The sequence below is a fragment of the Megalobrama amblycephala genome, linkage group LG14 (genome assembly GCF_018812025.1).
Source record: "Megalobrama amblycephala isolate DHTTF-2021 linkage group LG14, ASM1881202v1, whole genome shotgun sequence".
NCBI lineage: Eukaryota > Metazoa > Chordata > Actinopteri > Cypriniformes > Xenocyprididae > Megalobrama > Megalobrama amblycephala.
In genome coordinates, this window is record NC_063057.1 from 22731062 (window position 1) to 22744365 (window position 13304).

A 13304-nucleotide genomic window follows, 5' to 3' on the forward strand; every position below is an offset into this window, starting at 1 on the left:
ACAAGAACCTTACCACAGTCTGCCTCAATGCTCTTTTTGGGTACAAACTCAACTAGTCTGTTTATCTGTATTTTCTTGCTAGTAGGGTAGTAGTATCATGTATGCGCGACTATTCTTGTCGTAACCAACAAAAATACCTTTCTCACACCTTGAGTCCAAATTTCCTTTGTCATGTCTGTAAGCGTAACATGCTAATCCGAATTTCTGCATTCTAGAAATGTTAGGTTGTTTGCCTGTTAACATGAAGTAAGCTGTTTGTTTAGTTCGATTGTTGAAACATCTGTTTCTCACTACAGCAGCTGTCTGGACTGCATAGGTCCACAACATTTTTGGTAATCCACTTTCTATTAGCATGCACCTAGCCATGTCAAATAAAGTTCTCCAATTTCGTTCAGCTGTGCCGTTTTGGTGTGGAGAGTATGGTGCTGAGGTCTCATGTCTGATACCACTTCTACTTAATAATGCTTGGTACTCTCTTCCTGTGAACTCTGTACCATTGTCAGACCTGATGCACTTAACATTTCCATATGGAGCCATGTCAGCAAAGAATTTTTCTGTGGCTGTCACTGTATCACTCTTATTTTTCAAGTAATATACAATAACAGCACTAGAATAATCATCTTTGAAAGATAATGCATACCTATGACCATCTCTGGACACTGGGTCTATAGGCCCGGCTAAATCTGTATGTATCATTTCTAGAGGTGCTTTGGCTCTGGCATCTGGCCCTCTGTTCCTAGTTTGAACAAACTTTCCTTGTGTGCAAATTTCACAAAGTGGGATAGTTTTATCACCTCTACTCTTAATTTCCATACCATCAACAACCTTCTCTAGTTTAATTATATCTTCATAATTGCAGTGACCTAATATCTCATGCCACGTCTGCAAGTCATAACACTTCTTACATTGGTCACCACATTCATTGTCTATTGTGTGCAAATAGTACAGTTTGTTGTGCACGTGTATGGGGAATTTGGTACTGTCTCTATGTAGCAGAAAGTTCTTCCCTTCTCTGAAGATCACCGTTGCTCCGTTCGAGGCGGCTGCCTTCACAGAGAAGATGTCTTGAGGATATGTTGGGATGTATAGCGCGTTTCGTAGCATTGCTTTGAAGCGTCGTCCTCTGCTGTCAATCAAACATACTTCCGCGTCCCCTCTGTGTTTGGCGACCCCGTTGCACCAAGTGCCATCAGCCAATTCCACGCAGTGTGTGCTGGCCTGGAAACTGCTGTCGAACCTCTGGAACTTCGCGATGTCCGTGATGATATGTGAAGTTGCACCCGCATCCACCATTAGGCCTCTCCTTCTGACATCATGACCCCACATCTCAGCGTTGCTTGCCTGAAAAGCATACTCTTTGTCACCAGTCTCCTTGGAAACTTTTCTCACGTTGTCTCTCTGCTTTCTCCGTCTGCAGGTTGCATCGCGGTGAGTGGTACTTTTACACTGACTGCACCACTGTTTACGTTGGCATGCCCTTGCTTTGTGGCCTTTTGTCCCACACCTGTAGCAGACAATGTCAATACTTGCAGCCCCACAATCATTTGAAGCGGATTTCGTTCCAGGCTGCGCTCTTGCTTTCATCACGTTGTCCCCGGATGCAGTTGTTCACATATTTTCAATGTCCTCATAACTTCAGAGTCTTGCAGAGTCGTCTGCTGCTTCTCTCATGACCAACAATAAACTTTTACCTTCTACTCATGTTGGTGAGGTAGGTCTTGTCTCGGGTTAACACTCTGAGGTCTGAAAACGCGCCGGCGCGTTTTGCAGTTTTTTTTTTCACATTGCAGCAAAACAGACTTAAAATACTCCGTCATTTTTTGTCATAGAGACATAAGTAATATATCAATTAAAACTATAGAATATCTTCTTTTATTTGTATACACTCAGAGTAAAAACACAATGTTGTGCTTTTTGTAAAATAAAGAAAACTAACATGATGCGTGATTTCTCCTCTCCCTCTGAACGAAGTCCAATCTGATAGTTCTCAGAAAATGAACTGTAACTGTAACTTATGTCTAAAAAAACGTTAAGATGTCAGGTTTTAAATCATGTAAGTCAAATCGAAAACAAACCTTCTGTGTTTATGTAATCTGTATGAAAAGAGAGCCATGTCAGAAGTCCGTGATTCAGCTCATTATCTGCTAATGCGGCCACGCCCACGGAGCGAGCGCTATTCAGACGCAAATTCAGAGGCAATACATGCATTCATCGTCTCAATCGTGTATTTATTGTCTTGAAAAGTGTTTATCTGGATGTAAAAGTCATGGTTAGGGAGCTCTAGAAGACATGCAGTTAGTTCCTGTTTTCTTTTCTTCTATAGATTAATTTTAGATGAGTTTTTGTTTCTTTAGCGCCCTCCGGCTGCAGTATGAATTGGAAACTCCATTCATGGAATAGCCTCTTCTTCTTTTAGATGAATTTGTGGACTAAAAATGCACAGAGAGCGCCCTCCGACTTCAAGGATGAATTGAAAACACCAGTGCTCATAGTAATGACAATGAATATTAAATAAATATAACTACTCTGTATAGAAATTGACATAAGCATATGAGAATCCAATATTTCTCCAAATATGCATGCTTTTAAACTAAAAGCCTATATTCAGACTCTTTGCATCACAGAAATACATTATATTTTAAAGTATAATATAAAACCATTACTTTATATTGTAATAATATTTTTCTGTATGTTTCATATATCATGATGAGCTTGAGACATCACAGAAGGTTTTTTTCACAGCCTACCTGACTGAAATGCCTCATTAATATGCAAGTCATTTCAGCTCATTACTATCCAATTCTTTTGTCTTCTCAGGTGAGAATGGCCCATTTTCAGTGGTGATTCACGCCTCCACGCATACTGTGTTTCTTGGCAAAAAGTGTCTTACAAAAACTAAATCAATATATTGTTTTATATGAAGGAGTAGGCAGCATAATGTTTACATAATTTTGAAGCAAAAACTCTAGTTTACAACCTCCAATACCCAAAAGTCTTGTAAACACAGATTTACTATACTTTTTTTGGCCTTATTTCAGTGACTTAAGTTTTTTGTTTTTTCAATAACCACGCATAAACATTATTCCTTCAAAAACACAAACATGTACATACATGTTCCTCACATATTATTGTAGCCTAGTTTGTGCTGAATGCAGTGTAATGACACTTTTGTCATTTATATGTTTATGAACAACTGAAAAAAGCACAAATGTCAGGGCATGTCAAAACTTCTCCAGGCCCCAAATCAGCCTCAGACTCCAGAGGGTTAAACTCAGGTGTACACAATAACTATTGCGACCTTCACGCCATATCACCATATTACGTTATCTGGGCCCATAACCTGTTAACAGAGTACTAACCCTAACCCATGATTGGGATGCCTGTTACAGAGAAAAAAACAAAGCTGGGAAAATAAGTTACAAATAAAATACAAATGAATACAAATGAGAGCATAATACTTATAAATCTTAACAACTGGTATATAATTTTGGCTGCACAGCAGCTCTTAAAGAATAGTGTCAATGCAGGCAGATCAAAGCACTGTTGAATAAATGTGACCAGTCACGGAAAGTAGGGACACAAGTCGGTTCTGGGGCATTTTGAGTTATTCACAGATTCTGACAGTGCAGTCTCCAAGCTTTCCAACGATGTGTGACACATGGAAATCTGATAATATTTGGAGAAGTTGTGGCCATTTGAAGGTGCCTACTCAAGACAGCTCTATAGGGAGAAAAACGCCTCTAAAGTTGCAGTTCTCTCCTGTTCTCACCTGCTGGGAGTGACAATAGGGCTCATTTACATCTCATTTAGATAAGCCATACCCCCTGTAAAGCTGCATGGACCGCATACTATTAATAATAAAGGTTAATGTGCATTGTAAATGTCAGTAATTTATCTTTTTTGACTTTTATAAAAATGATTTAGAGACTGAAATATGTGACGTTTTTGTCAAAACTCTATTTGAACTTGTGCATTGTAGATAACATGTTGCAAGACACTCCTTTAAAATCTGCCCATAATTTTTAATGTTATTATTTTAATGTTTATGTAAAGAAAAAGTACATATTGATGCTAATTTTATTTTTTATTTGCTGGTTTTCCACATAAAACTTGGTTAATTGACTTTTTGAACAGGATTCTGTGATAACCGTGATCATTTTGGTCACTATAATCATGAAATGAAATGTTCTCACCTGAGAAGCCTGTTAAAGAAGAATAGGCAATCCAGGAAATAACTGGACTAACAGAGACCAGAGATCGCTAACTATGGCTATTCAAAACACTTTTCAAGACAATAAAATCATTATTGAGACGATGAATGCATGTATTGACTGAATTTGCGTCTGAATAGCGCTGGCTCTGTGGGTGTGGCCACATTAGCGGATAATGAGCTGAATCACGGACTTCTGACATGGCTCTCTTTTCATACAGATTACATAAACACAGAAGGTTTGTTTTCGATTTGACTTACACGTTTTAAAACTTGACATTTCAACGTTTTTTCAGACATAAGTATAATTTTTTTATGATTAGTATTCACTAAGTTACAGTTCATTTTCTGAGAACTATCAGATTGGACTTCGTTCAGAGGGAGAGGAGAAATCACGCATCATGTTAGTTTTCTTTATTTTTCAAAAAGCACAACATTTTGTTTTTACTCTGAGTGTACACAAATAAAAGAAGACATTCTATAGTTTCAATATATTACTTATGTCTCTATGACAAAAAATGACGGAGTATTTTAAGTCTGTTTTGCTGCAATGTGAAAAAAAACCTGCAAAACGCGTCGGCGCGTTACCCGACTACAGAGAGGTAATGTCTTATTATGCCGCTTTCATCGTCGCTCAGATCGTCTTCAGAATCAGTGAGCGCTTGTTCATAAGCATCCGGCTTGTCGAAGAAGTACTTCAAAACATTTTCGGTGTAACGGCCACGGTTCTTCATTGAATTTTGATATCAGCTAGAGCTGGCCAGAGTGCTGCATAGTAAGTAGCCACGCTTCCCAGTATGGAAATACACACAGACAATGACACGCCCCTACTGCGTGCTAGAATCTCTGAAAAACAAGCCGATTTCAACCTCAAAATGTACGCTTTTAAATATACCAATACTGCTATCTCAAACACGGAAAGGCTTCTTCATGATCTCAACTAACAGATTCTGCAAAAAAACGAAAATCACCAATTTTGAAAAAAAATGCTTCTTTCTCATTTTGCTCAAGAGTTGTGCTGCCGACTTGTGTCCCTGGTTTTCGTGACGGGTCACAAATGTCAAGAATACTGTTGAATAGTGTTGTCAAAAGTACCGGTACTTCGGTACCAAGTCGGTACTGAAATTTTGAAAATGGGACGATACCCGCATTTCTGTAGTACCGGTAGTACCGAGATTCCGGGTATATTCGGTACCCACTGATAAGGCTGTTGGCAGTATTTACTTGAATATGACACGAGTGAAGCACAAAGCTTTGTTTAGCTACAAAAGAAATAATAGGTTAGCAATTAAATGTGACATCGCAGCCATGGAAACATATTGGTTCATGCCGAATGACAGAGGTACGTGAGTCCATAAATTTAAGCTTTGTATTCTGTTTTGCGAATCGCGATCTGGTCTCCTGCTTAGCAGAGAATTTCATTAGTTATTCCACAATATTACAATATTAACAATATTCCATTAGTTATTCCACATGGAATCTCTGTTTCGTTTCCCAAATCTTCACTCACGCAGGGGATTATAAACGTTCCTTTCGTTCACATTTAGGCCTATTATAGGCTATTCGCATTATTTACTGTGGTAAAGTAGAAAAACACCGTAGGACAGAAACCTTTTTGCTTGCACGTCAGTTTCTATTTAACACAGTTTGTGCTTGTTATTAGACTTATAAGGCGCGTCAAGTTTATTTGTATATAGCGCGTTTCACACACGCCGGTGATTTTTTACTTTTGCTTTCTGGCAGCGCTAAATCCAACATAGCCAGAATAATTGCCCCTGCGGAGGATAAAACTCGCTCTTCAGACCTATTACAAGTGTCAGTTGCTTGTAACATCAGGAGATAACATGAAGATATTATTAAAGAGAAATTGTCTCTTTCCTGCTCGTGTCCCACATCACTCTCAAAGCGCAGAGCGGTAGGCTATATCAAAGACTATAATAACGGGACATTGGCTATATGACGCATCTTTGTGTGGAAATAAAAAACGAATGTTTTTTAAAATAATATTTAACTTTCTTATTATTTAGGTTACCATTATTTACCTATATTTATTTCATAGATTTACAGGCTAGTATATTGTTTCACTGACGGAATAGCTAAAATAAACACGCACGTTTGTTACCCCTGTTGAAAAAATGAGCATATGTTGGTAAGGTAGGTTTTGAAGCTGGTATGCTGGTTTGAGCTGGATTATGCTGGTCCTATGCTGGACCATGCTGGTCCAGGACCATCTTAGGACCAGCATGGACCAGCACTTGACCAGCATACACCAGCTCAAACCAGCATACGAGCTTCATAACACACCAGCATGTCGTTTTTTCAACAGTACAAAATGGATGTTTGAGCATTTATTTATTTATTTTATATTTCAAAATTTATTTCATTGAGGCAGCCTATACACACAAACATACACACATGCTCCAAATCATATTTAATGTTTTTAAAATTGGCTATATAAAATAGTAAAATAGTTCCAACAGATTTTGCTGTGGTACCGAAATTGGTACCGAGAACCGTAAAATTTTCATGGTATCGGTACCGACTACTGGAATTTTGGTACCGTGACAACACTACTGTTGAATATCAAATGTCAAGTCAAATGTCAAGTGTCCCCAACTAAGCAAGCCAAAAGCGACAGCGGCAAGGAACCCAAACTCCATCAAGTGGCAAATAGGTGTTAAAATGGAGAAAAAAACCTTGGGAGAAACCAGGCTTGGTCGGGGGCCAGTTCTCCTCTGGCGAACAGTGCTTTGTTACGAATCAGGTTGCTATCATAAGTCTGATAGGATTGCAACATTCAAAGTATTTATTTCAGTTCCATCCAGTTGAGGATCGTATTCATCACGCCGGTATGGACGGTTTGTTGAGGAACTGTGCTACTGGCTGTCGTGTCGATGATGTCTTCACAATGGATGATCTAGTTGACTCGATCTCTGCTGATACTTCAGGGCTGCGTTGTGGTCGTGTCCAGTTGAGGATTGTATTCATCACGCCGGTATGGACGGTTTGTTGAGGAACTGTGGCACTGGCTGTCGTGTTGATGAGGCCTTCACAATGGATGATCTAGTCTACTCGATCTCTGCTGATACTTCAGGGCTGCGTTGTGGTCGTGTCCAGTTGAGGATTGTATTCATCACGCCGGTATGGACGGTTTGTTGAGGAACTGTGGCACTGGCTGTCGTGTTGATGAGGCCTTCACAATGGATGATCTAGTTGACTCGATCTCTGCTGATACTTCAGGGCTGCGTTGTGGTCGTGTCCAGTTGAGGATTGTATTCATCACGCCGGTATGGACGGTCTGTTGAGGAACTGTGGCACTGGCTGTCGTGTCGATGAGGCCTTCACAATGGATGATCTAGTTGACTCGATCTCTGCTGATACTTCAGGGCTGCGTTGTGGTCGTGTCCAGTTGAGGATCGTATTCATCACGCCGGTATGGACGGTCTGTTGAGGAACTGTGCTACTGGCTGTCGTGTCGATGAGGCCTTCACAATGGATGATCTAGTTGACTCGATCTCTGCTGATACTTCAGGGCTGCGTTGTGGTCGTGTCCAGTTGAGGATCGTATTCATCACGCCGGTATGGACGGTCTGTTGAGGAACTGTGGCACTGGCTGTCGTGTTGATGATGTCTTCACAATGGATGATCTAGTTGACTCGATCTCTGCTGATACTTCAGGGTTGCGTTGTGGTCCAGTTGAGGATCGTATTCATCACGCCGGTATGGATGGTCTGTTGAGGAACTGTGGCACTGGTTGTTGTATTGATGAGGCCCGTGAGCCAGCTCCAGAGCCCGCTCCAGCCCGTGAGTCCGCTCCAGAGTCGCACGCTTTTCCTGTCAGCCCAGCCGTAGCCAAGAAGGCCGCCTTCACCTTCTATGTTTTGGTTGTCCTGCGTGTCTGGAGGATGCATTCAGGCTCCTTTGACCAGGGACCAGTCTGCCAGCCTGAGCCCGCTGCCGTCCCGGAGCAGCCCGCTTTCTTAATCAGTCCTGTCATGGCCAAGAGGGCTATCTTCACTTTTTATGTTCTGGCTGTCCTGCATGTGTGGAGGATGCACTCGAACTCTATTGACTTTGGAACAGTTTGCCAGCCCAATCCCGCTGTCATCCCAGAGCAGCCTGCTTTCGTTCCAGAGCAGCTTGCTGTCATTCCAGAACGGCCTGTTGTCGTCAACAAGCAGCCAGCTCTCCCTGATTTGGTCGCTGAGCACCCTTGGTCAGTTCCTCCAGCACCGTCCTGGTATCAGTCGGGACCCCGGACTTGGCCCGCCATCCCTCCCCCTGATCCTCCTCCAGTCCACCTCCCTCCTGAGATTTTGTGGTTTTGTTTTTTTTGTCTGGTGAAGCGTCTGGTAGCTGCTCCTTTGAGGGGAGGTACTGTCATGATCACTAGTGGGAGTGCCCTAATCAGCCACTAAAGGGCACTCCAACCCACACTATTGTCTTCACCCCTTGGACTTCATTTCCCATACTCACTCCTGGACTCATTATCCTGTCATTGTATCCAGCTGTGTTGAGTTCTGTAATCAGTGTTTGTCTATTTTTGTTCTGGTCTTGTCATGGTGGTTTAATTTACTGTCACAGCGTTCTGTTTGTTTCTACCTGTTTTTGTTATGGACTGTTTGATGGATTATGACCTTTGCCTGTTGGATTACGATTTTGGATTTGCCTATTAAAAAGCTGCACTTGGATCTACTTGCCTGTTTCCGTGCTTTCCCGTGACACTGTGGCACTGGCTGTCGTGTCGATGAGGCCTTCACAATGGATGATCTAGTTGACTCAATATCTGCTGATACTTCAGGGCTGCGTTGTTATTAACATTCAACCTGTCCACAATCTGGCTATTTTTGGCTATTCTGATGAAGTACAACTGCTATTCTAATGCAGTTGTACTTTTTCAGTGTAAATGATTTCATTTGGTAACAGCCCTATAGTGTCTTACTATTTACATTTATCAAATGTAAGAATTTGAAATAAAAGATGAAACATAAATTTAATTAGATTGGGGGGGATTGCCCTTTATAAATGTTAATAAAATGCCCCCAGGGTAAATAACATAAATATGCAGATTTAAATGTCACAGCTGATAATTTTTTTCCAGGTAAGCTACTTTTTTACCATTTTAGTTGTCCAAAGAACGAGCACAAAACAAAGCTTAATGTCGAACTCTGTATTTTGTATTCATGTTCTCTCCTTTAATTGTAGCATCACTCTTATATTTGATACTGACACGCACAGGCCTTCAGAAAGATGTTATTGTCATCAGATGTAGCTTTGCAACCTAACAGCATCTATGATTTTGATCAGCATTTTAGTGTTCATAGCAGAGGGCTCTGTCAACTTGTTATAAACTTTAAAACTGGCCTCACTGTTCATAAAGGTATATATGCAGATCACATGCTCTCCTACAAGAATGCTCTTTTGACCACTAAATCTGATTACTATTCTACTATAATCAGGTCAGATGAAGGGAACACTAGATCTTTGTTTACCACAGTAAATAACATATTATGGCCTCCTGTTACCTTTCCTTCCCACCTATACTCTAGTGATTTGTGTAACAAATTTATGACCTTTTTTATTACTAAAACTGACAATATCCATCAACAATTTCCATCAACAACCTGCTTATCCACCTTATCTGGTATAGTAACCGATATTATACATTCTTCTCTAACTTCTGGGGTTGTTCCTTAATCTTTTAAAGTTGCTGTTATAACTCCAAGACTCAAGAAACCGGACGCCAACCCTAATAATTTTTCCAACTTTCGCCCAATTTCCAAGAATTGGCTCTGGTCAAACAAAACCTGTAGTCATTCTTCGTAGCAATTTATATTTCTATTTAAACCTTTTTATTGAGACATAACTGCATGTATGTGGTGATTGTGTGTGTGTGTGTGTGTGTGTGTATGTGTAGAAACTGTACATTATTTGCATTGTGGTTGATCTGACGATTTGTACAATTAGCGGAGTGTGTAATGAGTGGATTGTGTAATAATGTGAATCGTGTAATGTGAGTAGTGTGCAATGTGAGGTGTGTACAATAATTGTGGATCATGCAATATGAGGATGTGTTGATTGTGTAATGTATTTTTTTCTTTTTTTATATATGAAATTTATTTGTCTATGTATTGGCCCTTTGTGACCCCAGTCCTGGGCACAACGGATGGAAATTAGCCTTTGGCTATACAATCTGGTGTGTTTACATTCATGTATTATAATGTCTGTTCATTAACACACACTGTCCCTATCAAATAAATAAATAAATAAATAAATAAAATATCCCCATTGTTATTTACTGCAGTCATGGCATCAAAACCCATTGAAATGGCAGCTCTGGGAAGACCTCTGTATCCTGGTATGCTGTATGACTGCCGCAGTGATACCTTCATTTCAGGTGCTGTAAAATGCTTTTTATTCCCTTTTTCACCCAAATGTGAATCAACAATGCAGTACACATGTGGTCATTTTGAGACATAAGATGAAGCACACAAATATTAAATTATTAGTCTGATGCTTGACTATCTGGACCAAGAAAGGGCTACCCTTTGAGAAAACAAAGGCAATTACCATTTGGACTCTCTCTTGCGAAATTAACATCCCCATCCAAGACACAATCACACCGAGTCAATCACACCTCAGTATTGCCTTAATCTACATTTCCCTTCCTTCACCCCCTCTTCCTCCATCTCTTCAGGACACTCGGCAATGTGTCTTTTTCTAATGTCAGGTATGCATCTTACTCTATTTCTGAGCATTTGATGTTTTGTATTGATTATCTTTTAATTGATTATGTAATTGGCATGATACATTTACCTGACTAATAAATTGTCACATTTGATTTTATTCAGACTTACTCTGAAATTATTGACTTCAGTAGATTACAATGTATCCATTGTTACCGCAAATCTGCATCAGGTTAGTAACGGACTAAAGTCCAGTTTTGAGTGGAGATCTATGGGGACTAAACAAATACTTATAGATAGAGCAAGCATGAAAGCGGCCTTCTAAACAGTATAGTCAATTATCTATGTCTAGTGACCAAGACTGGCGAGTTTGTGACCATGGGCCCGCATAATTAATGAACAGCCAGTGCGAGGACCCTGTACGACTCTGAGAACCGAATGAACGAGTACAATAAGAGTAAAGAGTTAAATAGAATATTCAAATGTAGAGCTAAATTATTATACAAATGACCAATGATCAATTGACAATCTAAACTAAATTTGAGGTCATAATAACATGGAGTCAGATAAAAGTTTAGTTGGAATTAAACTTCACTTTACTTTATACTTTGCCACACTGAAAAGTCAGAACAGGCAAGAAACCTTCCATTGGGCCAATTGGGTGGACCTTAACTGTTAAAGCCATTTCTCATTTCAGGTGTTACTCTGTGGGATAAGAAGTCACTGAGTGAAAATTTAGATATTCATCCACAGCCCATGACAGAAACGAATTTCAGTAGCTCTGACTCTCTCTCTAGTAAGTCCAGTCTCTTGAATGTAAGCGCTTCCCTGAAGGCCAGCTTCTTGGGAGGGATGGTGGAGGTGGGAGGATCTGGCAAGTTTCTGAGTAACACCAAATCCTCAAACCAACAGTCCAGAGTTACAATGTATTACAAAGAAACCACCAGATCTGACCAGCTCGCCATGTCCAAGCTGGGCCAGGTCACCTACCCTCAGGTGTTTGACCAGAAAACTGCGACTCATGTGGTCACGGGTGTCCTGTATGGAGCTCAGGCCGTTATGGTGTTTGATCGGACATTTTCAGAAGAAGAAAACAAGCAGGAGATTGAGGGAGAACTGAATATCATGGTCAAGAAGATCCCTACATTTTCTATTGAGGGAAAAGGAGCTGGGGAAAAGAAAGATTGTGATAAGAAAATGGCTGAGAGCATCTCCTGCACATTTCATGGTGATGTCCGTCTTGATCAGAACCCCACCACTTACATGGAGGCCCTGGAGGTGTACAAGACACTCCCGTCTATCCTCAAGGAGAATCCACAGAATGCAGTTCCAATAAAAGTCTCTCTCTATCCTCTTTCTCTTCTGGATTCAAAAGCAGCTCAGTTGGTGAGAGGAATCACCACACATCTGGTTTCCAACACTGAAGATATAATAGAGGGGCTGTTAGAGGCAGAGAGGACATGCAACGATCTCTCCAGAAAACCACTGGTAAATGTTTTCAGAGACGTCAAAAAGAGGCTCAGTTCATTTCAGGGCTCTCTTAAAAATTACAAAATGATGTTCCTGGAAGAAGTGGCCAAGGTCTTGCCTGCTATACGAGGAGGAGAGACGGAGGAGAAGTCACTGGAAGACATCCTGAAGATCCACTACAACTCTCCTTTTATAGCTGACATGCTTAACCAGTGGTTAGCTCAGACAAAATCTGAACTTAACCTCTTGAGTTCACAAATCAAGAAGCTGGAGGGAATCAAAACTGAAGACTCAAACCGTCTCAAGATCCTCCTCTCTGATCCAGATATTGATGCTGTGGTGTGCTTGACCTTCACATCTCTGAAGTATGAAGACCAGTATCTTTCAACCCTGAAGAAGTTTGTGGATTCTGAAGAGTTCAAGAAGCTAGAAGTGGGAAGGAAAATGTGTTCTAGCACGTTAGCATCAGAAAAGTGGTTTAACGATCCTGATGTCATCTTAAAGATAAGAGAGAACTTATCTCTTTTCAGAAGTTTTTCTGAGGCTAACAAAGATGAAAAGAGATACAGATTCATTATTTCTGCCATCTCTGATCCATCCAGTCCAGGCTCCTCCATCTATCTGTATGAAAAAGGGAAACTGACAGACACACAGTTCCAGCCCGTGTCGAAGCCTCCCCCACCAGAAGTGAAGGAGGTTCTGGAGCGCAGTGTGTCCCTGAAACTGCAGAAGTCCCCGACTGGAGAAACTGTGCAGTACAGAGTGGAGTACCAGCAGGTGAAAGAGGAACAGTGGCTTGTCAAAAACACATCTGATGAAGACTTTACTCTGACTGGATTGAAGTTTGGACAGAAGTACCTGATCCGCTACAGGATTGTGGGTAAAGTGGGAGTGAGTGAAGCCAGTGACACTATCGGCCCCATACCGCCTTCAGGTAA

General features: G+C 40.8%; 1 protein-coding gene across 1 annotated transcript in view; it reads left to right on the plus strand.

The window, feature by feature from the left end:
• Positions 1–13304, plus strand: part of LOC125246016 (neoverrucotoxin subunit beta-like) — a 46792-nt gene that overhangs the window by 17713 nt on the left and 15775 nt on the right. The window contains exons 2-3 of the mRNA XM_048156860.1: positions 10515–10607; positions 11594–13300. Coding sequence (XP_048012817.1) covers positions 10517–10607; positions 11594–13300 — 1798 coding nt within the window. The 5' untranslated portion in view covers positions 10515–10516. The remainder of the gene's footprint in view (positions 1–10514; positions 10608–11593; positions 13301–13304) is intronic.